We start from the raw sequence: 27,430 nt of genomic DNA on the forward strand, positions 1-27,430 counted from the left end.
ATAAGAGAAAATCTTTGTGACCTTGGTTTTTCAGATGTGACACCAAAATGGTTTTTTGGCTTCATCAAATAAAGACTTTCTGTTCCTTGAAAGACACTTTTAAGGCATGAAAAGACAAGCTACAACCTTGGAAAAAAATTTTGGAAATCATGTATCTGATAAAGGACTTTATATATTCAGAATATATAAAGAACTCTTAAAACTGAAAAATAAGAAAACAACCCGATTAAAAATGGGCAAAGAATCTAAATAGACATTTCTCCAAAGAAGATATACAGAGGTCAAATAAACACATGAAAGATTCTCAACAACTTCAGGTGTTAGAGAAAGCAAATTAAACCCAAAAAGAGATACAATATACCTATTACAATGTCCAAAATTAGAAAGATTGACCATACCAAATGTTGGCAAGGCTGTGAAAGAACTGGAACCTCATGCACTGCTGGTGGAAATGTAAAATGTTACAACCACTTTAGAAAACAGTGCCAGACTCTTTAAAAGTAATGCTTACACATACCGTATGATACATTCTACTCACAGGTGTTTACCCAAGAGAAGTAGAAGCATATGTCCGTACAAAGAATTGTATGTTCACAGCAGCTTTATGTGTAAATAAATACTGGAAATAACCCGAATATCTACTAATAGATGAATGGATAAAAAAAACAAACAAAAAAGTTATGCTATATTTATACGATAGGATACTAAGCAATAAAGGAACAAACTTGATATATGCAGCAACATGGTTGAATGGTGAAATAATTATGCCAAACAAAAGAAGCCAGACATAAAAGAATATGTAGTGTATGATTCCATTTATATGAAACTCTAGAAAATGCAAGCTAATATAGAATGTCAGAAAGCTGATCAGTCGTTGCAGGGGTGGGGTATAGAGGGGCACAAGGGAGAAATTATTACAAGGGCCTTAAGGAGACTTTTTGTGATGATGGATTTGTTCACTATCTTTATTGTGATGATGGTTTCACAATTATATACATAATCAAAACATCAAATTGCTCACTATAAATATGTGCAGTTTATAGTATGTTAAAGCTGTTTTTAAAAAAATAAGAAAGCCCAAAAGAAAGTAGGACTCACTACTGGAATTCTTACTACTCTAGTAAACATTACAGAAAAACTATGTAACTCTATAAATTAATCACAGATAGTGTATTTTAAAATACTTCAGTGGGGCCAGGCGCAGCGGCTCATGCCTGTAATCCCGGCACTTTGGGAGGCCGAGGCGGGTGGATCACCTGAGGTCAGGAGTTCAAGACCAGCCTGGCCAAGATGGTGAAACCCCATCTCTACTAAAAATACAAAACTTAGCCAAGCATGGTGGCACATGCCTGTAATCCCAGCTACTCAGTAGGCTGAGACAGGAGAATCACTTGAACCCAGGAGGTGGAGGTTGCAGTGAGCTGAGAAGCACGCCATTGCACTTCAGCCTGGGCTACAGAACGAAACTCCCTCTCAAAAAAAGAAAAAAAAAGAAAGAAAGAAATACTTCAATGGAGATTTTTTAAAGCAAAGAACCTTTTGTAAAAGTAGTCTTGACTGTTGAATGCATCTTTTTCATGACTGCTATTGTGATATATTGTGTTTCCTTAAAGTGGATGTACATCAATTCGGCTGGGATAATGACAGCACCATTCCATATCTTTCTAAGAGCTGAGCAACTATAGCATTATGGCGATTGTGCTTTGCCTTGAAGTGGCAGAGGGCAGATGCAATAGCTGACTACTGAGTCTTCAGTGTGCAGACAGTTTGGTGCACTTGTTAAATATGTATTGTGATTTGATGTTTACTTGGCATCTCAGCCAAATTTCACCTTAGGAACTTACATGTACTTCATCAAGACAACATTAGAAATACTTCAAAATGATTCATTTCCTCTTAACACAAATCTAAATTAGTCCTTGCATGGAGACTATTTACATGTGAAAGTTCCTTTTCAGCCTTCGCACAAATTCAGAACCACCAAGTTTTAAAATACCAGTGTGTTTTAAATGTTCTATTGAAAGATCTGGCTTTGTTACCATGGGGTAAAAGAATGCAGTAAGTAGGAAGGATAAAAGTCAGCTGTGGAACTTGACTTTCCAGGTATGTTTTTTGAGCTTGTTGTACAGAGTAAGCAATCAGTAAGCTGATTGGCAATTCTCCTCTTTCCTGCCATGCTCATGGCAGCGGGACACAGGAACCATGATGTTCTTTCTCACCTCCTCTCTCCGATCCTACAACTGTGGTGACTCAGCCTTTCTTCCTTTCTTTCTTTCAGGGTGTGAACGGCATGTCTGTGGATGAGAAGCCTGACTCCCCCATGTATGTGTATGAGTCCACAGTCCACTGCACCAACATCCTCCTGGGCCTCAATGACCAGCGGAAAAAGGATATTCTCTGTGACGTGACTTTGATCGTGGAAAGGAAGGAGTTCCGGGCCCACCGGGCTGTGCTGGCCGCATGCAGTGAATACTTTTGGCAGGCGCTGGTCGGACAGACAAAAAATGACTTGGTGGTCAGCTTACCTGAGGAGGTACAGTAATTTGGTTTGTGTGATTGTTAACGGATGTTTATTGACTTACAGAAAACTGGCTGAGTAGGAGCTAGAAGATGTACTAGGTGTCATGTCCCCACTCAGGAGCTGATGTCCAAGTCACACATTATGTTTGTGGCATTGTCAGTTTCTATTTGATACACTTAAAGTCTCAGAGGCACAGAATATGAATATCTTTCTTGAAGCGAACTGAACCTCACCTGCGGCTCAGTCACTTGTAGTTTCTAGTTCACTTACCCTTCAGGTTTTGAGTGGTTCAGCCTAAGTTTGGCACGGTCCCAGATGTGGGATCTGAATCATTGCTATGATTTCTGTCTTTCAGATGGTGTAAGGATCACTAGATTTCCCTTGAGAGTAAAAGATTGAAAGCATTCACAGCACCTTCTTTGCTTGGGGGAAAAATAAAAGCAACTAGTAATTTTCACCGTTAATTCAGTAAGATTCTAAGAAGTGTAAATTTGCTTTTCTCACCATTGTTGAAAACAGCCCACTCAGGTTTCTTAATTACATCAGTGAGTACGGTTATTTTGGTACTTTGGGGACACTAGTAGCTGGACCTGGTCTGTCCAGAGATGACATTTAATTGGATGGTTTAAGTTGTAGGAACCCAAAAAATGAACTTCACAGTGACAAACCATTAAATGGTCACCCTTTGAGCCCTATATACACTTCCTCATAATTCATCATCCTGACTTCTGTCATTCCTATGGGACTAAAGGTAATATTTTGTGTTTGGGCAGAATCATTCCCTGTGAACCGCCAGCACAGTGTGCAGCTCTTGGGCCACCACCAGTTGCACAAGCTGTGTACTCTGTAACTGCCAGGAGTACAACTCACATCCATAGTTTTTGCAAATAGATTCCCTAGAGTTGTGTAGCGTTCGACTAAGCAACTCTTCACAGCAATCTTAGGAGAAACCAAAGACCCCATCACCCAGATATGATGCTGATGGTTACAACCAGCATTAAATTCCAGAAGTCACAAACCAGATGCCTTCAGGGGCCTGGCAAATAATACAAATGAGTGAAGTAGGTTGTATATAGGACAGTAGGAAGTGATGGGGCACTCACCTGCTCCACCAAAAGGCATCTAAATTCAACATAAAAAACAAGAAGCCAGGTGTAGTAGAGTGCACCTGTAGCCCCAGCTACTCAGGAGGCTGAGGCAGGAGGATCCCTTGAGCCCAGGAGTTCGAGACAAGCCTGGGCAACATAGCAAGACCCCATCTTTAAAAAAATAATACTTTGGGAGGCCAAGGCAGGCAGATCATGAGATCAGGAGTTTGAGATCAGCCTGGTCAACATGGTGAAACCCCATCTCTACCAAAAATACAAAAAATTAGCCAGGCATAGTGGTGTGCGCCTGTAATCCCAGGTACTCGGGAGGCTGAAGCAGGAGAATCGCTTGAACCTGGGAGGCAGAGGTTGCAGTAAGCCAGGATCATGCCATTGCACTCCAGCCTAGGTGACAGGGCAAGACTGTGTCTCAAAACAAACAAAAAAAAAAGAATAATTAAAAATTTAAAACACTATTTGTGTTTGTCCATTTGACAGACAAGACATGGGTAGTGGAGGTTTCTTCAGTTCCCAGTCGCTTGTTAAGCAACATCTGCTGTTACCCCTGCTGAGCAGGAAAGCAGCCAGCTGATGAAAATGAGGACTGGGGCCAGGTGCAGCAGCTCATGCCTGTCATCCTGGTACTTCAGGAGGCCAAAGTGGGAAGACTACTCGAGTTCAGGAGTTCAAGACTGTCTTGGGCAACATAGGGAGACCCCCCCCCCCCCATATCTATAAAAGATTTAAAAATTAGCTAGATGTGGTGGACACACCTGTGGTCTCAGCTACTCGGGAGGCTGAGGGGGGAGGATCACTTGAGCCCAGGAGCTTGAGGCTGAAAGTGAGCCATAATCACACCAGTGCACTCCAGCCTGGGTGACAGAGTGAGAATGTGTCTCAAAAAGTAATAAATAAATAAATAAGGACTATATAAACACTAGCATTTTCACGTTTGTATCCTTGTTACATACTCAACATAGAGTGCTCCATTACCACTCCGCATCCCACTAATAAGTAGGTAGCTAGAGAAATCCTGACACTAGAAGCAAAAGGACAGATCAGCTAAATGACATACTGGGGCTGGGATAAGGAGCGGAGCACTGGGTACCAAGTAACAGGAAAGCCAAGGAATGGCAGCTGCAGCATAGCCAGGGGATCCTGAGCTGGCCTTTCCTTAACTGCGCTGTTGGGGACATACTTAACTAGCTGCCCTGCCATGAAGGCTAGGTGAGATGATAAATACAAAAATTCTCAGCACAGCCCTTATCCTCTAGTAGGCATTTGACAAATACAAGTCTCTTTTTAAAGGCAGAGTCTTGCTCTGTTGCCCAGGTTGGACTGGAACTCTTGAGCTCAGGGGATCCTCCAGCCTTGAATTATTTATCAAAAATACAATACCAAGGCAGTAAAATGTAAAGGAAACTGGGATACACATGTATATGACATAACCTTAAAGTTTCTTTTTGGATCAAATCCCTGATAATCGCTTATTTCCATGGCATTGGAAATGGCATTTTAAATAAGAGGCACACTGTATCGACATCACACAAAAATCTATTTGGCCTTTTAAGTGAGAATTTGCTGTGTGTTCTCATTTAAATGAGAATTGCTCTGTGTTGATTTTCTTTCTTCCTCCCTCTGTAGAATGATTATCCTCCCTGCATCATCTACATCCTTGAAACCATTGAAACATTCTAGTTGCTCACATATCTGAAATCTTCAGGTAGAACTAGATCCTTTTTTTCTTATGAAATGCAAATTCATATTTTCAGTAATTCAGCTGTAAGTATCTTATTGATGGAACATGCAAGCCAGCCCCACTGGCGTTTTCTTTTGAGGCTGTGTCATTGTTTCTAAGGCCTCCTTTGAAGAGCCCTCCCCCTCTGCTCAGGGCACCTGCTGTGGACCCACGTGCTGGGCATTGTTTTCCTTGTCTTACTGCGTGCACACTGAAATGTCCCTGCAGGCTCAATGGAAATTGTCACACTTAGCTCAGTGAATGGTTTCATAGAATTTGAATTAAGTGGTAAATAAGCAAACATTCTAAACATTACCTTAGAAAGTAGCTGTCTGGAACTAATTGGCATTTGGTTCATAGGATATAAGAAAAAGCATTAAATTAGCTCCTTGGAAATGTTTAAACCTCATCATAATCCTATCGCCGAATTTGAATCAACTTCTGGCCCTGCCCTCCTCTTACTCACACTTGACCCATCTCCACTTCCTTGGCAGCCAACCGCTGCGCTCCTCAAGGGGGCCCACACCGCCAGGCCTGAGAGTTCCTCCTAGGAGCCTGAAACTTCCCAACACAAACTGCCACCCTCCCACCCCACTCCTCATCCACTTTAGGCAGATCTGCCCTCCAGCGACTGTCCAGTTGTGCAGTTCCACCCCCAAATCCCAATTCCTCATGAGCCACGCCATTACCAGCACATTAGAGCCACTCACAGAGGCCAGCATAGCCTCCAAACTGAAAGAGAGACAAAAATAGAGGGAGGCCTCCTTCTAGAAATCAAGGAATAATTGAATTAGCTTGCTTTAAAAAGAAAAAAAATAGCAATCCCTAGAATTTCTAGGACTTGAGTGTTGGTTCCCCACTGAAAAACATACCCAGGTAATTGTGTCAGCAAATAGTAGGAGATAAGCCACTGTACTTAGTACTTTCATTACATAACAAAGCAGATCATTCAATTTTATAATGAGTCAGTATATGTTGTGCTAAGAGATGAAGAGAAAGTAGTTGATGTGCTAAGCATTGCAGGGCCGTTCTTCCACTGCTCATGAGCATGACACCTCATTAGCTGTAGTCATGGAGGCCATTTCAGGTTGGATGCCAGCCATGAGGGAAGTAGCATCATGACTATGAAGTTCAATCTTACCGCGTGTCGAATTCAGAGGACAGGGAGGGGATGTGCTTCCTTAGAAGATGCTCAGCCCACAGTGGGTTTGCACATCAACCCTCTTCTTACGTGGCCGCTTGACTGCCTCACAGAATGCAAGGGGAAGAGCGGCTGTTAAAAGGTAACTGCCAAGGTCTCACCACCTTTCTCTGGCTTGCTTCCTGTGTCCTTGTACCCTCTAGAGAAGGGGATGGGTTCATGCAGGGAATGGCTACAGGCTGGGGGTGAGTATGGCCCCTGCAGGTAGACCTTATGTTTTCCTCGGTATAAATAGATTTCAGGCTTGTGCTGGCTTGTGCTCTCTATCTTTTGCTTTCTCTCTCTCTCTCTCTCTCAACATTTTAGGGCAAATCTCACTTTTCAGTGCTATACAGGAAAGAAAGCTGACCCAGAAGGATTCTAAAGAAAAGACATTTGTTGTTAAGTCTTAACCACAGGCTGCAATAAAGAACATTCCTGCAGCAGTACTGCCAAGCACAGATGCCAACAAGGAAATTATGGAATCTTCTTGTCTGGAAGTTTTTAGAGGATATGAAAGCTGTTAATGTCTCTGGGATGGTTTAGGTTCAGTCTTTTAAGGAAGCAGTAAGGCAGTCATGATTATCTTTGGGCAACCCTTTCAGCATGTAATAGAAAGTAGTTAACACCACCGTACAGGGTGACAACAGCATTCTGAGCCTGAGGGTGAGGGCAGGGGAAAGTGGAATTTTGGTGGGAAACAAGCTGAAGTCTTCAGGAAGTGGCATGACCAGGATGAAAAGGGCAAAGCACTCACCTAGCCCAGAGCACAGAGCCTGCCCTTTGGCCTCACCCCATTCACCTAAACAAAACTCTGAAGAAGACACCACCACTCTTTGCCTGAAAAAGAGTAATGGGCAGATTTTTTTAAACTAGGATCATCAGCCATGAGGGGCTGGGAAAACCACACTCTGGGCCTTGGTATCACTGCATGTGAGGTCTTCAGCAAACCAATCCTCCTCTCTGGGCTTCTGTTTCCTCACTCATTTATTTATTCATTCAACAAATATTTATCAAGACCCTGCTATGTAACCAGGAGGCATCATTCTAGGTACTGGGCAAACCTAGCTCACATTCCAGTGGGGAGGAGGAGGAAAGAGAGGAAATTAATCAGTGTTAAATATACTTTGTTAGATGCCATTGAGGAAAAGAAAACAGAGAAGGGAGTTAGGGTAAGAGTATTACAATTTTAAAAAGAGTGGTCAAGAAAAGCCTGTTTGAGTGGGTGACTTTTGAAGAGAGACCTGGAGCAGGTGAGGGAGCTGGCTGTGCTGATGTCTAGGGAAAGAGTGAGCCAGACAGGAGGAATAGCAAGGAGGCTGTGGTGGGCGGGGTGTGTTTGCCACCCAGGAGCAGAGTGAGCCAAGGCAGAGTGGGGAGAGGTGAGTCAGAGAGGTGACAGGCCAGACTGTGCACCTCGTTGAGCACTTGGCCTTTTTTCGGAACTAGCTGGCCACTGGAGAGTTTCACAGGTCATTCTGAGTGCCACATGAAAGTAGATTGAAAGAGGGCCAGGGCAGAAGCAGGGAAAAGACACAAGAGGCTGAGATAGTAACCCAGGTGTGACCTGATCGCCTACACCAGGGTGATAGCAGTGACATGGTGGTTGGTGTCAGATTCTGGTGATATTTTGAAGGTAGAGCTCATGGGAATTTCTTATACGTTGGATACAGGGTGGGAGAGAAAGAGAGGAGTCACAGATAACGTCCAGGCTTAGGATCTGAGCTGTTGGAAGAATGGAGTTGGCATTAACTGAAATGGGTGAAGTGAAGACTGAGAGGAATAGGATTGGGGACTGGGATAGAATTGGGAGTTTTGTTTGTTTGTTTGTTTTTTGAGACAGAGTCTCACTGTGTCACTCAGGCTGGATTCTAGTGGCACAATCTCAGCTCACTGCCACCTCCACCTCCCAGGTTCAAGCAATTCCTCCCAAGTAGCTGGGATTACAGGCGTGCACCACCACGCCTGGCTAATTTTTGTATTTTTAGTAGGGACGGGATTTTGCCATGTTGGCCAGGCTGGTGTCGAACTCCTGACCTCAAGTGATCCACCTCCCTCGGCCTCCCAAAGTGCTAGGATTACAGGTGTGAGTCACCGCACCCAGCCTTCTATTTTGCATATATTAAGTTTGAGATGCCTGTTCACATCTAAGTAAAGATATCTAGTATGCAGTTGGATATACATGGCCAGAACTCATGGGAGAAGTCTATCCTGGAGATAAAAGTTGTAATACCAGAAATTTGGGAATACTGAAAGCAGCAAGACTACATACAATCACCAAGGAAGTGATCCTTGGAGCTTTGGAGCTTTGGATTGAGCCCTTGGAGCTTTCTCGAATTAACAGGTCAGGGAGATGAAGAGGAGCTGGCAAGGTAGTCCAAGAAGGAGCAAACCTGAGGTGGGAAGAAAAGCAAGAAAGCATAGTGCGTGGTAAGCCAGGTGAAGAAAGCATTTCGAGGAGGAGAGAGCATCAACTAAGTCAAATGATGCTGACTGTCAGCTAAGATGAAGGCCAAAAACTGACCATCCAGCAATTTGGAGGCCATTTGTGATTTTGTTGAGCACTTTTGGGGAGCAGTAGGAACAAAACCGATTTGATTGTGTTCTAGAGAGAATGAGGCTTTTGAGTGAAAGGGAGCAGAGAAGTAGACCAGAGGTTGGAGGGAAACGGTGTCAAAAGAGGTTTCATTTGGTTTTTCATTTTAAGTAGGAAGAAATCCCAACGTGTTTGCACTCTGTGGTGAAGATTACCATTGCTCACCCACACCCAGTTTTCCTCTTTCCTAGACACACAGGAAGACTGAATTTGTCATCAGGTAAGCCATATGACTAGATCTAGCTGATGAAATGTGAGGTGAGGACTCTGCTCCTAGGCAGTCAAAAGTAGGTATGAGCTCTTTATGCTTTGTCGCATCCACTTAGCTGGTGTCAAAGGACTCTAGAGTGATCAAGCTGTAGCCTAGGTCCCTGAGTCACTGTTGGAAGAGAGCCAGCAAAAGCCATCTGACTCAAATCAGGCTCTGACATGATGAGAAATAAACTTAAGTTAATTAAGCACTTAAGATTTGGTGTTTCTGAATGTGAAGGCAATCTGTCTGCAACATCTGTCACCCCAGCATCACCAGGTTGATTGGGCTGATCTGGCTGGCCAGGCAGGTGTCCTTTCCCTCCCTCACTGCTCCGTCTGTGTCCCTACCGAAGCTACATGCTTGGTTGAAGAGGATGAACTTCCCTGATAGAGAAGGACCATTCTTCATTCACAGGTATATACATAGCTGCACTCCCTGCTAGAAGCTCCAAACAATCTCTCAAGATGTGGTGTTTTGTTAGCACAGCAAAGCCTAACCTGTCCTAATACCTGGGCTGAAGGGAAAGCTCCAAAAGAGAGAGAAAACTTGATGATACAGGAGACGGAAGTCCATTTGCCTTGAGTATGCAACAGAGGATGGGATCTACTAACCAAATGGCCAGACTCAGTAAGTCACATCCTAAGCTGAAAATGATGGATTGGGGCTGGATGATCTCTGAGGTCCTAGCCTGTGTCACACAGGTTTACAGTCCTTGTCACACAGGTTTAGTGTCCTTGAACTTGGCTAGCTTCCTATTGGAGGAAGAGAGAAGAAATCCTGTTGGTCAGGAAGAGCGGAGGGATGTTTAGATTAAGAGGTAGGGAAAAGCCATAAAGATGGGAGGCAAACTGGCCAGGAAGGGATGGAACCACAGGACTCCAGAAGAGGCGCAAGCTCAGTTCTCCTACTTTTATGATTTTCCCTGATTTTCAGAAAGGGCCTTACAGGCATTCACAGGAGAGACAGCTAAAGAGCAGAAAGAGACCCCTGGGCTGTCTGATCACCTAGGACATAGGCAGATCATGGCTGTTTAACCACGTCAGAAGGTGTTAAGATTTTGAGAAAATTACTTCACATTTAATGACCTCAATTTCAATATGAGTATACAAGGAGTAACAAGGCTAGTTACCAGTTTGACTCGCAGGGCCGCTGTTCAGATAAATGAAATGTGATGTGTTAAACTTCTTGGAAGGATGGTGCTATAGAAACAGTAGGTGTTATTATTCCCCTAAAAGGAAAGAACAGTCTTCTCTGATGAAATGGCTGTTACCTCAGAATCCTCATTAAAAACTGTGGTGCAATTTTCCAAGTTGCGTTAGTAAGACTTGGCAGCAGATGAAAAAAAAAAGCAAATAAATAAGAAGTCAAAATATTTCAGGTAACTACTTGCTGGCAAGTGAGAAGTTTTCAAGTCCTGGAATCGTGCTGATAATTTTGAAATGCCTAAAGGCAGAACTTATTTATAGTAACGCAAAGGTGACTGCTAGCCCTGAAATGTGGGCCCCGATCTCGGATGGAGTTGCAATAAGGCAGCACCACAGAAAGGGGAGCTAATACTATTGTGTCTCCATCCCTGGAGGCTGCGGTGCTGATACAGAGGGAGGGAAATCTAGTGTGAAAATAGCCACAGCAATAGCTAATTTTAAAACTGAGACACATAAGCTGTTTCCAAATCTCTTACATTTTTTAAATCCTGAGGCCAGTAAGCCTATTTAAAGAAACTTATGCAGAAATGTGTTCCTCTTTTGGCATAGTAGTAGGAGTTGAGTAGACAAAAACCTAAGACATATCTAAAAATCATTTTAAGTGACCTGATTTCAAAGCCATTTTTAAGATTTCCTTTCACTATGCCTATTTATCCCTATCTGATGTAGGATGACCACAATAATCAACATTTTGAAATAGATTTATGACAAGGCCTCTGAAAGTAAACTTGTTTGCATCAAATTTTTAAAAAGTAGTTACCAGTGTATCTGTTCATTTTTAAACTCCTTTATATATGAACAAAATATCCTTTATGTTTCTTTCTTTCTCCCATTATGGAGTCTCTTAGCTATTTCAATTAAAATTAATAATAGCTTTAAAGACAAAGTTCAGAGCTATAAAGTTCCTCACTTGATCAGTCATCATAACTATTATTTTGTCGTAGTTAATCATAGAACCTGGGCCTTTACCAAGGTACTTAATTAAACTTTTTAATTCATGATAAGAATTTAAATAGCACTTGTGAGAGTTTTTCAAAATTATTTCTACTTTCCATCCAGATTACACCCTACACCCTTGGGAAAAAAAAAAAAATGTGTGACAAAGAGACATCATGGCTGTCAGCCAAGGGTATTGTAGGTCACACCAGCACAAACTGGCAGTAAGCCATTGTCCAATTAGCATGGCTTCGTCCTTGCAGAGCAATCACTCTTTGAGTAGATGGTTGAGTCACTCATGATGTAGTGGTGCTTCACTTGAGCCAGTCCTTCTTAGAATAGATTTCCTGTTCACTGTTAATACCTGTCCTCCTTTGCCAATACAAGTGCAGGATCATTTAGGCTGAAAGCTGAACAGAAGAGAAACATTGATTATGTATCTCATTTCTCTTGCTTCCTGAAAACTGAGATTGCAGTTAAACAGTGAAAGCACGGTGTGTTTTTTAAGTGAGTTACAAGAAAATACAGTTTCCACACCAAAATACTCAGAGTTGGAATCCAAGAGTCAGTTTTTGTTCTGTCTTTTCTTTGGCAGCTTTAACATTTGGCACAAATCTGAGGATATCAATAAAGTTACTTAATAATCTTAATGGATTCACATTCCATTCAAAAATTTGGAATGTCACCAAACATCTTCAGGTTTCAACTCCATTGTTGGGGTGTTCATGACATTTCTGGTGGGTGTGCAGTTATAAAAGCAGACAGCTTTTGAAAGAGGTCCTTCTTATGGTGAGAACACCTGGAATCTTGGTTGGATAAGCTGTAAGCCAGGAAATTGATTCAGGAATTTTTTAATAAAATGGATCATACCCAGGCATTGGAGTGATGCGTGGTGGTCAGTTAAAAAAAAAAAAAAAAAAAAAAAAAAAAAAAAAAAAAAAAAAAAAAAAAAAAAAATTTTTTAAAAAAAAAAAAAGGAAGAAAAAAAAGAAAGAAAGCTGTTCTTAAAAGCACAAAGAAAATAGAATAACATTTTGGGCACTAATCAGTTAATACCTTTGTTCTCTTGTTTGTTTGGGTTCTGAACCAAATTACAGGCTAGAAAAGAATTGGCTTGTTTTGCTTTGAGGAGTGGAGGAGCAATTAAATAATAGCACTTCTGGTTTCCTAGGATCTCGGAAGTGTTCTTTTTTCCCATTAACTTGGTACACATAGTAAAATTCATCACTTTGCCATAGACTCCTAAAATATGTTGACAGTCTCTGAAACTGACATTGGCACCACCTCCAAGCTAGCTAGTAATGCAATGAGCTTTGCTGAGATGGACTTTCATGTGCAGCCTGGCAAAGGCTGTTTGTGAAAAAGTTAATGCATTCCACACCCTGGGTGGGATGGAGGCAGGCCTCCAACGTGAGCACATTTTTGACTGACTGGCAGCAAAGAGAAATACTGGCAGCTGTTCCCAAGCAAGGCCAAAAGTTGGCCAAGGGAGAAAAAAAAAAATGCTGGGATTTAGCCAATGAAAGATTCCTGGGCTTAGAAGAAAACCAAAGGAAGGATACAGAAGGTCACAATTACAGGCCTCCAGCTTGTTGAAGAAACAACTATTTCATTTTATCTTCTGTTTTATAAAGGACAGTTATTAAATGTCGTTGTTACTCATTTTTCCTGATTCTTTTTAAGCCATCATTTTCTATTGATTTCTTTGATGTTTGTATTCTTTATATGCAAAACCAAATGACAGATTATTCTTCCCAAGAGTGGTACATAGATGACATCATTCCTGGACGTGGCATTAACAACAAGGACTGGGTAGAGCAGGGCAGGTCTATGAGCAGTGGCCACACCCTTGGGTTTATCAAGCCAGATTGAGTGGCACTAGTCAAATGGAAGGCTCTATGTGGGTCACTTCAAAGGTCTGTCCAGAGAAACCCTTCTGATGCCTCCCTGCTTATATTGTTCTTGTCTTATATAATAGTTAAGAAAAGAGAAGTGTAAGGAAAACAGGAAGTTACTAAAAAGGCCAGGAGAATGGCTGTTAACAGACAGGACCATCAGGCGTCTTGCTGTGTAAAGATGAGCACTCTACTACAATGAGAGGCGTTCTGATGTGTGCACTGTTTATTTCCCACTGAATGCCTTAGTCTATGTGGGAATCTTCTTTGTGTTTCTTATATCTGCCAAGTGGATCTGTAGTAGCCCAGGAATTGAATTGTACCCTACAAATAGGAAGGTGGAAAGATTAAAAATGTGGAACACCCAGATTCAGGGTAAGAGCTTCATAGTTTTGGGAAATCAGGGAAGATAACTGAAGATACTAAGGGAAGGTCATGGAAGCACACTTTTTGTAACTGGAGATTTTTTGGATGGGTTAAATGCATTCAATTTACAAGGTGTTCATGTAGAGAAATGCAGTAACCTTTCAATGTTCTGTTTAACAAAGTATTTCCATTCCTCCTATTTAAGGCTGCTTTAGTAGATGTTGACCAGATGTCTTATTCACTGACAAGAAGAAATAGCATCCCAACTATACAGGAGGGACTTCAGCTAAATTAGAGGAGGATTTTATAACAGTATAAGATGCTGGACATGGGAGAGAGGCATCAAAAAATACAGAATTACGTTCAGAGGAGCGTGCATGTATGTGTGTGCCTATGCGCATGTGCTTAAAGCAGATGCTTAACAAGACAAAATGCTTGAGTACAACATAGGTCATTTTCTTTGGGGATTTAACTTAGAAATGTAAAGCAAGATTACCTCCATCAAAGAACCCACAATGCAGTTGAAAAATCAAGAGAAAAACATAGAAATCAAAGGTGAATGATTCAAGAGTATTTGTTGTAGATGGCAGGTTGTACTGGCAGTTGTTTGTGCTGCAGAGGTTCAGGTGGAGGGAAGGACAGGATTTTTTCTCCCATCTCTTTCATGAAGTTTATCTCACCTAAAATCAACACCCACAGGATGGACAGGACTTCACTAGGGAGCAAGTGGGGAGAGACCCTTCAGGAGAGGACACTGGTGTGGCAAAGACCCAAAAAGAGGCACTCGCAGGACTTTGAGGAGGCAGCTTTTATCAGCACAAATGAGAGATTTGGGGAAATAAGTCAAAATATGGTCTCACTACATGGGGCCTTACTATGAAAGAATAAAATTTAGGCAAAAGAATTTAGACTTGACCAGGTAAGCAATAGGAATTCGTGGAACATTGTGAACCAAGAAGTGACATAATAAAAAACAGTTTAAGGAATATCTGTCTAGCAATGGAACGCATGTTGGATGGCAACAACAACCCACCACAGACAGAGAGCACAGTCAGGAGACACACCTGAGCCCTAGCGTAGGTGAGAAAGGTCTGCACCTGGGTGAAGAACTGGGAGAATGAGGAGGCCTTTCAGAGATACCAAGAAATTGGGTAGGGAGCACATGGGTAGGGAAAGAGGCCATCAAGATGGCCTTGATAGGTATCTGTAGTGCTTTACATGTGCCTAAGGCAGTGAGATCACAGAGCCAAAGATACAGATAAATAGGAGGAACACCAGCATAGGCAACGACTGGAAACACTAGAAATTGCTGACCTCTTTGAGAAACAGAAAAAAAAGGGCAGGGGCTGAGATTGAGCTCCAACATTCAGGCTCCATGGCTGGTTCCTCCGCTAAGAACAAGGTTTACTCTGAATTGCTGGTGTTAAATTCATCTTCATTTATTTGGAACATATTTAAGCCCCAACAGTTTATCAGACTGAGGATACATATAGAGTTGCTCCCTAAATTGCCTTTTAAGGGGTATGCCTCCCAAGTGATGTCACAAGGATCAACTCTTAGTATAGCTGAATGCAAGATCCTGCAAGGGGAGGCTAAATTTCTAAAGGACAAAGCACTTGTTCTCAAAGCTATTTGTAATCTAGTGCCACATATTTTTTTTAAATGCCGTGAACAAATTCAGGTACAGGTGATCGCTGGGGGTTAAAGCCATTAAGGTGAATGTTTGATGGACACTAGTCTTATACCAAAACAACACACACAGAAACACAGTAACATCACACACACTCTTTTCTTGTCACAAGGGAAAAGTCAGAACTGTGTACTAAAGAATCAGACTGTCTTCACAGTAACCCAGACAGGGGTCAATCTGAGCATCACTCCTGGAGTGTCAGCCAGGTGTTAGGTGTCTTCCGATCCAAATATTCATGAAATACATACCATCCCCAATGATGTAGTCAGTACATAAGTTGACCTCATAAAGCTTTGAGAGATAACTTCCAGTGAGAGGAAAATAAAGGATTAGAGGAACAAGCTTACCAACATCATGAGGAAGCAAAGGGACAAATCTGGGACAGGGGTTGGTGGGGTGGGAAGGTGAGGGTAATTCTACAGGACAATTTCTTGCAGGCCTGATTTCTTCAATAAGTCAGTGACAAAAGAATGGACTGTGCTAAGTTAAATAAGATTTAAGAGCTTTAAAAACCAGATGTAGTCCATGGTCCTGGAGTGGTTACTGGTTTGCACAAACCAGTTATAAAGGACTTCGGGATGGGGGAAATTGGAGAAACTCTAATATGATCCAAGTAGTTGGTGAAAGGTAATGATCAGAAAAAGTGGATGGAGGAACGATATGCCCAGTATGATCTCACTATGGTTAAAAATACAAATGTAAGTGCATGTGGTGTATACATACGAAGAGCCATGAGAAAGTGTGCAAAGTAAAAATATCAGCAGGGTGACCTGTGAATGGTAGAAAAGTAATGGATTTCTTTTTCTTTGTCTGCATTTTCTAATTTCTTACAGTTTACATTATTACATTTCTATAATGATGAAAGGGTTATTTGAATAGGTAGGTGGATGGAAGGGAAGGAAGATCAGGTAAAGTATGGGGCATAGTACTGGAAAAATGAAACTCTGTAGTATGGCTTTGCATGTGATTTCAAAGGTTCTGCATGCCCCGTGGGATTTCTCCCTAAAGCCACCAGTGGGACCTAAGGGGACCAGTGCTTCCTGGTCCCTTCCATCTAACTCAGGGCTCTTCATTCTTCTAAGAACCAAAGTCCTAAACTTTGGCTGAGTGGGCTTTCACTCACAGTCTCATTGGTTAAATGAAAATCCAAGAAGCAACAAAGGGAATCAATTAGATTGCTTCCATTTCCTTCTAACTTAAAGTTATAAGACCTTTTTCCATATTTAAATTTGCCCCAACCATTGAAACCTACAGATGCCTTTTTGCATTCCTATATGTTTTCTGGAGTTACATCTCTGGAAATGACTAGCGTCATTTTCAGTGGAAATAGCTCATATGTTTTTCCAGCTATCTGACTCTATGTCAGACACTGTATCTGACAGACAAGGAAATTCTTACCTTCTGGTCAAATCTTGTATGACTGTGAAGGAAGCAGGGAGTGTGAGGAAAGGGTATCTCTCCTTTCCCATTCCCTTGGTATACACATACTAAAGTTGAAGAAAACGAGACTCCTTTCATGGGTATTTTCAAACAAATGTAAATGTCTGTAAGTGTGTGCTTTGGGAAGTCACTCAATAAGTATAATGTACACTTTAGGCTCTGGTTGAGTATGGAATATCTCCAAGTAGCTGCTGCTTCAAGGATATATCAGAATGTTCAGTAATAAGGACATGTTTTCATATTAATCAGATGAATTATGACATTTTAAAAACTAATAGTAAAAGAGGCCATTTCCATCCTCAACTAGGTTTTATAAAAAAAAGAAGACATTTACCTTCTGAGCCAGCTTCATCAAGTATAAAGTATAGGAAAAAAAAAGAATTAAAAAAAATAACAAAAAAACATAAAGTCACCCTCAATCCTGGAAGGCCTGGGCCCTGGTGTCCTTGGAGCTCATGCCAGCTTCCTCCCTATCCACATGTCACTTGAATTGGAGTCTGGGAACCATTTACTGTGGACCCTGTGGTAATGAGATGGTTTCCCTCCATCGTGCCCAACATGTGGAAGAAGACAACTAATAGGTGTGTGACTGAGATTTCAGAAGAGTGAGTCAGACTAGAAGGTGATGCTCTAATGGATCTGCACCTGTAAGGCTCACACTAATGTTTAAAATGACTTCATGCAAACTACTCGGTGGTCCATGGATTGCCAGGGTTTTCCTTACTTCCTCCTTAGGAGCCTCCAGAAATACCTTTTCTCTTTTTTATCACTTTTTATCACTATTTTTAAATCACAGTTTGTCAGACTGAGGATACATATAGAGTTGCTCCCTAAATTACCTTTTAAGAGGTATGCCTCCCAAGTGATATCTTGGGAGATAAGTTTTTAAGTTTCATTTTTTTTAAGTTAAGTGATTTTGTCTTAATCGTTAGCTTGTTTTCATGTGAGTCTACAGCATTTAACTCTTCTAATACCTGTATATTATTAGTTCACTCTGGCTGCCATAGCAAAATACCACAGGCTGGGTGGCTTAAACAACAGAAATTCATTTTCTCATAGCTCTAGAGGCCAGAAGTCCAAGATCAAGGTGCCACCAGGGTTGGTTTCTGTTGAGGCCTCTCTTCCAGGCTTACAGACAGCCGCCTCCTTGTGTCCTCACATAGCCTTTCCTCTGTGCGTGTGTGGACAGAGAGTGCCCTGGTGTCTCCCCTTATGAGGACGTCACTTCTATCCAATTAGGGCCCCACCCTTGTGACCTCATTTAACCTTAATTACCTTTGTAAAGGCCCTTCTTCCAAATAGAGTCACACTAGGGATTAGGGCTTCAATATGTGTTAAAGAGTAAACTTTATAACAACCTACTAAAAAACTCTATAGCAACCTATGAAAAAAATAATAGATTTGTACAGATACAAAACAACATATGCACAAAGTTATCCACATACAACCACACAATCATGTACTGTGTAGCCATAAGAAAAAGTTCTCTGTGAACCGATATGGAGTAATTTCTTCATTTTTTGTTTGTTTTTTGTTTTTTGTTTTTGAGACTGAGTTTTGCTCTTGGTTGCCCAGGCTGGAGTGCAGTGGCAAGATCTCGGCTCACCACAACCTCCTCCTCCCGAGTTCAGGTGATATTCTTCTGCCCCAGCCTCCCGAGTAGCTGGGATTACAGACATGTGCCATCATGCCCAGCTAATTTTGTACTTTTAGTAGAGATGGGGTTTCTCCATGTTGGTCAGGCTGGTCTCAAACTCCTGACCTCAGGTGATCCACCCGCCTTAGCCTCCCAAAGTGCTGGAATTATAGGCATGAGCCACCTCCCCTGGCCCCGATATGGAGTAATTTCTGAGATATATTTTTAAGCAGAAAAACAAGATGCAGAGGGATATGTACACTATATATGGTATGCTTCCTTTTGTTCAAAGAAGGGAAAATAATATATAATTGTAACACATAAATATATATGTGTGATTTATAAATATATACTCATGCATATATTTGCATACTTTGTAAAAAGAAACAGAAAGGATAAACAAGAAACTAGTGGAAAAGATTACCTATAGAAAGTAGGTGGCAACAGAGTGAAAGGTTTGGGATAGGAGTGAGACTCTGTATCTTTTTGTTGGATATTGACTTTTGAACCAACTAAATGTTTTATGAAATTAAAATCTAATCAACAAAGATGAAAATCAGCATTCCTAAAATTTAAAACAAACAGAAAATGAACTCACTGTATATTAAAATAATAAACCAGAAAACAAATAAATTAGATTAACTTTTAAACATAATGCTGTGACTAGACATCCTCTGTGGAACATTCTTTAAGACAACTGGCCTGAACTTTTCAAAAATATCACTGTCGTGAAAGGCGAAATGATGGGGGGATTGCCCTAGATTAAAAGAGACTAATGAGACCAAATGCAATGAGTGATCCTTGATTGGCTCCCAGATTGAAAAAAAAAAATCTATAAAGGACATCCTTGGAGCACTTTGGAGAATCTGAATATAGACTATATATTAATTTATAATATTGTATCAACATTACTTATCTTGGGTGGGAAAATGGTATCTTGGTTATGTAGAATGTTCTTGTTCTCAGGAGATACATGCAGAAATATTTAGTGGTGAAATGTCATGGTGTCTGCAATTTACTTCCAAATGGTTCTGGGAAAACATATACGCGTGTGTGTGTGTGCGCGCGTGCACGTGTGCGCGCGTGCACGTGTGCATGAACAGGACTGTATGGATATACACTGAGAGAAGAGAGCACGCAAATTTAGCAAATTTAATGATTTAACACAGTCTGTTTCCTCCCAACATTCCAGATTCACCCCCAGCTGAATCCAGACTAAAAGTATGTGGATATATGATTCTTCCATCTTTTCTGTGGATTGGAATTTTCAAGATCAGGAAAGTTGGGGAAAATAAGTCATGGATTTTGATTGGTTTTGTCATGAAGGTTCTCCATTCATTGAAGAAGTGTTTACTGAGCACCTGCTCTTTGTTAAGCCGTTTTAAGTGCTAGGGTTATAGCAATGGATAAGACAGAATCTAAGTTGGAGTTCTTATGGGCCTGCAACTATTGTGGAGGACAAATAAGAAAACAAGACAATTTAAATTACTGTAAGTGCTAGAAGCAAAGTAAAGCAGAGTGATGTGATAGACAGTAATTGAGGGAAATGCAACATTAGATGGGATGGCCAAGGAAGGCTTCCCTAAGGAGAAGAACTTTGCGTTGAGACCTGATTGACCAGAAGGAGCTATTCATTCATTTTAACAGATTTGTATTGAGCATCTACTGTGTGCACTGTTTTTGCAGGTACTAGGGATACAAAACAGGCAAAACTCTGAGCTTTCACAGAGCTTATGTCCCAATTAGGGATGACAGACAGTAAGCAGTAATACCTAAGTTAGTGATTAGCAATGTAAGAGAATATAAATCTAGGAGGAGGGGAGTGGTTAGGGAGGACAGGAGTTGGAATTTTGAATGTGGTAGTTAGGACAGGGCTCACTGAGAAGGTGACATATGAACATGGACCAGAGGTTGGAGGGGTTGGTGGGGGTGGGTACTGGGAGGAGAGAGACCAGCCAAGGCGGATGGGTTGCCTTCACGATTTTAGTTTTTCCTGCAAACTGATTAGAAATGGGATGTGAAATAAAGAAAAAATAAACTAGTATGACTATGGATTTTGGCCTGAAGAAGCAGAAAAGTGTCTGGAAGAGGAGACACAGGGTTGGGTAGGTGGATAGCAAGATGAGTAGGTGACCAGCAGCCATGAAGAAAGAGTCTAGCAGACGAAGAAGGCAAAAGCTTGGAGTTCTGTTGAGAATTTCCTAGCAGATTTGTGCAAGGATGATTAGGAGTTTGCCTTACAAAAACTCTTTCAGTAGAATTTTTTCATTCAAAAATTAACCTATTGGTAAGTTGAGCTCAATCAGCTCCGATGGAAATGTTAACTCCCAGTTTGCACTGACTCCTGTCTCTAAGGGTCTAGCTCCCCACATGGAGCTGCTGTAGGAGGCCTCCCTTGTTCTTGGTGCTGGATGGAAGTTTTGGTGGGAAAGGGAGAATATGTGTTGGGGAAGATGTGGCCCTATTCACAGTGACATATGAGGTGGCGTTGTGGGAGTGGCCCCGCAAGGTTCCCAGACATTTTTTGCCAGTGATCCCTCTGACATGTGACTAAATTTCACAGACTGCCTTTCAGTTTTGAAGCCAAATTTCTCTTCCTTCTATGCCCCACGCATGAGTCCATGAGGACACACATTCTAAGCATATTTCGTTCCTCAAGAGCAGGCTCTGGCCGCTTTGAGACTATTCATTCGCATTCCATTGCCTCTTCTGCTCTCCAAGATTCCTACACAGACTGCTCTTAAAATAATGCAGCCTTATTTATTCAGATTCCTCCTCCCCCAGGAAGATGCTGAGAGTGTTTCATGAGAATTCTTCAAGAATTGCTGAGGTTCCGTGGACTTCAGAGAATGTACTTGACATGGGGACAGCTTGGGCCCTTAGTAGATGCTTCTTGATGGAGGTGATGAGCCTTGAGCCTACCTGCCAGGAGGACCTTCTCCTGCAACTGTAACACATGCTGCCAACATACTCCAGCCCAGAAGGATATCCCAGGGGACTCCCTTTCTGGCCACTACCTAAGCAGAAGGGAGATGGATTTGCCATCTCTCTCTCGTTCGGTATGCCCTCCCTTCCCACCTCCCTGGGTTTATTTTCAAAGCTATATTGATGAAATAAGCCCATCACATTAAAAAAAGTTACTAAATGATTCCATTTATGTGACATACCTAAAGTATTCAAATTCATAGAAAGTCAAGTGGTGGTTACCAGGGGGTGTGAGGAGGTGGAAAAGGAGAGTTGTTGTTTAATGGGTATAGATTTTCAGATTTCCAAGGTGAAAAGGTTCTGGAGATTTATTTTACAATAGTGTGAATATATTTAACACTACCAAACTGTACATTTCTAGGTCACATGAAATATTTCTGAAAAGAGTATGATTGTCTTAGCATACAGGGCCTTCTTCCTTGCTCCGTCTTGGAGAACTGGAGGGACATGCTCTGTACCAGCGCAGCCATCTCTGATCAGGGGCCATGAGAGGTCAAGAGAAGGTCCTTCCACTGCTCAATGCACAGCATGACGCCTTGGTTCGATTGTTCACCTCAAATGTGTGTCTAGAGTTCGACGTAGATTCAGTAATTAGATCAAGGTTGCAGACCTGAAGGAACCACCCAAAAAATTTTAACCCAGGGTCAGATGCTATCCATTGTCACAGAAAGCAGATGGCTAAACAGGACCTCTAGACAGGGGACCTCCAGAAGTTAGGCAGTCCCATCATTGTATGAACTTCTCTTTTACCTTTGCCTCCAGTTGCTCATAAGAAACTGTTTTCTTTCCTAATTTTTGCCCATTCTTGATAAATAATAGACATGTATTGGATATGGACCATGAGTAAATACCACTACTTGCAGCCATGTTTTAGAGTATGTCCTTCACCCTCCTCTCCTTATTTCATTGTCTTGCATCCTCCATCTCTTCTACTTGTAGTCAGATCTTCTGGTTTCTTTTATACTTGTTAGCAAAGATTCTGAGATTACTTGGTTCTGTCCTAAAACCTGTCGAAGGAGCTATTAAGAAGGAAAGGCTTTGAGCTATTTTCTCCTGCCATTTTAGGGTGTATAGAATGGCAGGGTACATACAACATTTATATTTTTAATGGCTCAGTTATTATATCAAGCCCAAGAAAATACAAGACGGGGCAGACTGCTGTCCGTTCAGACAAAACTGTGGGTCTGTGTGACTGACTACCCTTGCTCACCTGATTGGCCCAAGTAGAAAAGGCTTATTTGTTCGGTGAGGGGAACTAATGCCTGGAAAAATGCTGTATAAATGTGATGAAATTCAGACTGCTGTGGTCTACATTTATTTAATTTCAAGCTTCTGCAATGGTACAGATGGATTTGTGTTGAAGAGGAATGATAGCCTTTGAAAACTTACGTAGGAAATTATTGACTTCATTTTTTTAAATACTGCCTTCTATTTCATCCTATCAGTGCTCCCTGTGTTTCCTGCAAATTGTTCATGATCTCAGCAAACTAATTGCACTAGGCCAGCATTCCAAACTACAGTAGATCGAAGTAGGTGTCATTGATAGACTTATAGGAGACTTGGAGAAGTTCAAGAGAGCTCTGTTTGTTTTGCCAGTCGTATGCAGAGTAAATGAAAATACTATCAACCTTGTCTTTCTTCCTGGTCAACTTTATGCTGAGGGAATACTAAGAACCATTAACACCTGTTGGGCAGTTGTCCTATGAGGTAAGAAGCATCAAAGATTGGAGGTTAAAAAAATAAGGCACGTTAGAGTCCAGGCCCTATCCAATTTGGAATTTTTTTTTTATAATAATGGCATAGGCACCTCTCCAGCCTCTGCTTGAACACGTGCAACAATGGGGAGCTCACCACCACCGAAGAGAGCTCCTTCCTCCATTTTATACAACTGTGACTACTAGCAAGTTCTTCCTTATTTGTGGCAGAAATCTATCTCCCTTAAAATTTCACTCATGATCCCGTTTATGCCCTCTGGCATGAAAGAGAACAAATCTAATCTCATCTTTACGGAGTCTCCCTTTCTTGGTGTTTAATGTCCTTCTGCCATTCCACATGCCACCTGGGGCGTGGACTCAGTGATCAGTGTAAACCTTCACACACAGCCAGGACTAAGTTTGACAGCCTCAATCTGATCTGAGTGGTAAAGAGCAGAGCGGAGGTGTGACTCACTGTCTGCATCACACATCTTTCAGTGTAGCTCAGGATCATGGGGGTAAGTTTCCTGGCACCTGTGTCACCATACTGACGCAGCTCCTTAAGCCAGGACTCTCCCATCCTCTTCTTACAAAGTTGGTATTTTTTATCCTGGTACAGGATTTGACATATATTTTTGTTAAATTAAATATTTATGCATTTAACACATAATATCAGCCTGTGGTCATCATTTGGGATCCTGATTCTATCTCCTGGAGTAGCTCACCAGTTGCCACTCACATCTTTTCTAAGACAGACAAGTTAAGTGTGACAGAGTAGGAGACGGAAGGCTGGGTCACACCACCAGACACTTCTCTTTGAGCTGCAGTTGACATCGATCCATCAAGCAGCTACTCATTGCTCAATTTTACTATCTCCAGACCTCATTTTTTTGTATTATTCAAAGAGTGACCTAAGGATGTCAGCTGACTCACTGAAATCCTGGGATGCTATTTCTGCTGCATTCTCTGAGCAGTAATCCCATCAAAACCAGAAATGAAGTTATTTTGGCATGACTTGTTCCTAATGAAGCTTGAATCATCTGCCACTTTCCTGTCTAGGTTCTGAGTGGGTGATGGTTTGTTTGCCAAACTCAGAAAGATCAAGTATACAATTCAGATGGAGGTGTTGTTGAAAGACTTCGTTTTTACTCACCAAGAGCATCCGAACATTCAGAGAGCGGGTGGAAAGGTTTTTTAAGTGCCATCTAAACATTCAAATTTAGTGACAGGGAAAATGTCAGAGAAAATAATGCTCCATTATGTATATTCATTATAAAAATTAAAGGAAAACTTAAATCATTCACTACAATTCTTGGGAGAATGGCTGAAAAGATTTGGGTATTATTAAAAACGAGAAATGGAAGCTGGATATTACGGAAAAAACAAAAACTTTGAATCCCTGAAGCCCACAGTGCTGCAAACCTTTATTAGAGAGAAAGCAAGCTGAACAAAAACACAGTAGGAGGCAGCCTCTTTCAGGCAAGGCCAGCGATCCAGGGCCAGCATCCCTAGGAGAAATATGCCCACAAGGATTCTGGACAATTGAATGAGCTTGTAAACCCCACAGGGGGAGAAAAAAAAAAAAAACACAGACTTTAACGCACACACCAAAAAAAGCCATCCTCACAGAGCTCCCCAATCCATGGCCCAGGCACTAACAGCCCATCTCCTCTGCAGGCAGGGGGCTGAGTTCAGTTCGCTGCACCAGCATCAGTCTCCCCAGCTTTGTCTTTCCATTCTCTGGTCTCTGCCTTTCTCAGATGCAAGGCTTAAGAAAGCCTTACAAGTCCGGCTATAACAGGACCAGGGAGCATGTGGGCAGCAGCCCACGCCCGCGTCCCTCCAGCCCCACACTGTCCTCCCACAGCTGTACTTTGGTTTCTCAAGCTCCTTCTTTCCAGCATCAGAAATGATTGAGTCCTGAAAAATACCACTGTGGAGTTATTTTTGGCTCCCTTCCTTCTAGCCCTGGTGTCTGCCTGCTCATCGACAACCATTAACAGCTGTTGGAAGGGGCTTTCAATTGCCTTGCTTCTTGCTGAACTGCTTTAACACCAGTTTTCTAAGAGCTCAGCTACACAGGGAAGGTGAGAGAAAAATGGCAGAAGAGTTACAGAAATCCCCTTCGTTTGAGTATTCCAGTTTTTCCTCCATTTTGCAGGGAAACAGCCTCTGACAAAAGCTGCAGAGCCCCTGCCCAGCTGAGGCTCTCTGGAGGCTCACCAGTTCAGATGATCTCATGTGTCTGCCCCAGGGGCAGCCCTGTGTCACTCTCAGGGACACGACCCAGGGGTGCTGGACGGATGGACGTCTGTGCATTGTTAATGTGAGAATCTTAGCATCCCGCCCCCACTGGACTGCTGCCACCTCCCCGCAGCATCTGGAGTTGTGAACTAGACAGGAGATGGCCTGTCACCACAGAGGCTGGAAGCTGCCGCCAGGGCCCCCTGAGGCCACCCACAAAACCCAGACTCCCACCAGCCTCTCCAGCAGATGAGAATCCCAGGTGGCCGCCTCAGTTGTTTACTTCCCTGCAAAGGATTGAGAACCACAGTAGATGTTTGGAAACTTCTGTGCTCTCCTTAACGTTAATCCGTTAATTCTCGCTAGCCCCGGGAAAGATAGCAATGCTGCCACTGCTGTTGTTGACTGATGATTAACGCTTCGTGTCTCCAACAGTTTGCTACCTGTTACTACTTCACTCCTCCAAGCACCCACCGCCCACCACACGGAAGTAACTCACAGTCCTATCCCTGGAAAATAGGAAAGGCCATGGCCAAATATCTCCTGCCTCAGGATTCAGCCAGGATAATTGTTTGGGTTCCTAATCCCAGTATTTCCCAGAATAGGAATATGTACAGCATAACCTAGAAGTGAAATGACTTCAGGTGGTATATGGAGAATTTTTTTCAAAATAATTGTTATCTTAATATGTACTGCAGAAAGTATGATTCATGTGTTAAACTTGAGATTTTGCAGATATTGCTTGGGACAAGTTTCTTTTTAAACTATATTTAAAGAAGAAAGTGAATTGCAATTAGAGAAAACATTACAGTTGTAACAGTGGGTCCTAAGTACCTGTAGTTTGGGAAACAAACCATAATTCAGTACTTTCTCAGTCCACTAGCCCTGTCTGTTTTGCACAATCTCTATGCAAAGAAAACCACAATGGCATCTTGTCAGGAGCACCTATTATCCTAAATTGTATATAGAATATAGGAACAGGCTTTTAGGGTTCAGTATATGTAGATGAACACGCTTCTTGTGTGTGCTTCTTTCACTCAACCATTCTTGGTTGTCTGATTTACTTATTCCAAAATATCCTAGCTCTTCTGCTTGGGTTCCCTAAGCATCTGTCCAGCCTCCTCACCTATTTCTGTAGCCCTCTTTATAGTGAGAATAGAGAATGACATTCTAGCTTCTTAGTGCTTTGTGTGGCATTACTTGTTTAGGACTAATTTAGATAATTTACAATAATCCTCTCACTTCTCTGTGACCATATCTTTCTTCCCTCCTTTTTTCTTGTGTTTCAGTTCAACGAAGTTATTTAAAAGTCCTGTTTGTTTGACTTTTGTGGACATCCTTGTAATTTAGATGTTCTTCTACAGAATGGATGTGGAGGGCAGTGGGCTTGCTATTAATAACACCATTTTCTGTTACTAAAATATAGTTTATGGAGAGGACGTGGTGGGAGACAGGACAGGTCCGTTGAGCCTGATTTTAAAAAGCCTTGAATGCCATACTGAAGGGCTTGGGTTTTATTCTGCAGAAAGCAAAGAGATAAAGTGACTGTCATCAGCAAGGTCAATCAGGCACCTATACAAAGGAAGGATTGGGGAAGAAAGAGACAACAGCCAGGTTGTTGCAATGGACTAAGCAAGGAGTAATAAGGCCATGAAATAAGCATATTTGTTGTCCCCCATATCTCTATAACCATTTTAACAAAATGGCTGTAACACATTTTCTTTTCCCCACTCCTGCTAGAATATGTTTTCCATTTTGATTACTCTTACATGTTTCAATACTGCCAACTAGCCTTTTCTGTGATGATGGAAATGTTCTTCTGCACCGGCCAATATAGTAGCCTAGTCACATGTGTGACTAAGGAACTGACTTTTTTATTTTATTTTATTTTTTATTTTATTTTATTTATTTTATTTTATTTTATTTTATTTTATTTTATTTTATTTTATTTTATTTTATTTTA

The 27,430-nt window shown here is 41.7% G+C and overlaps 1 protein-coding gene across 4 annotated transcripts in view; it reads left to right on the forward strand.

The window, feature by feature from the left end:
* BACH2 (BACH transcriptional regulator 2) overlaps nt 1–27,430 on the forward strand; it is a 385,872-nt gene that overhangs the window by 298,161 nt on the left and 60,281 nt on the right. For all 4 annotated transcript variants that reach the window (XM_017876778.1, XM_017876780.1, XM_017876779.1 and 1 more), the window contains one exon: nt 2,279–2,533. In XM_017876778.1, coding sequence (XP_017732267.1) covers nt 2,291–2,533 — 243 coding nt within the window. In that variant the 5' untranslated portion in view covers nt 2,279–2,290. The remainder of the gene's footprint in view (nt 1–2,278; nt 2,534–27,430) is intronic.

The sequence above is a fragment of the Rhinopithecus bieti genome, unplaced genomic scaffold, assembly GCF_001698545.2.
Source record: "Rhinopithecus bieti isolate Rb0 unplaced genomic scaffold, ASM169854v2 scaffold_10354, whole genome shotgun sequence".
Lineage (NCBI taxonomy): Eukaryota > Metazoa > Chordata > Mammalia > Primates > Cercopithecidae > Rhinopithecus > Rhinopithecus bieti.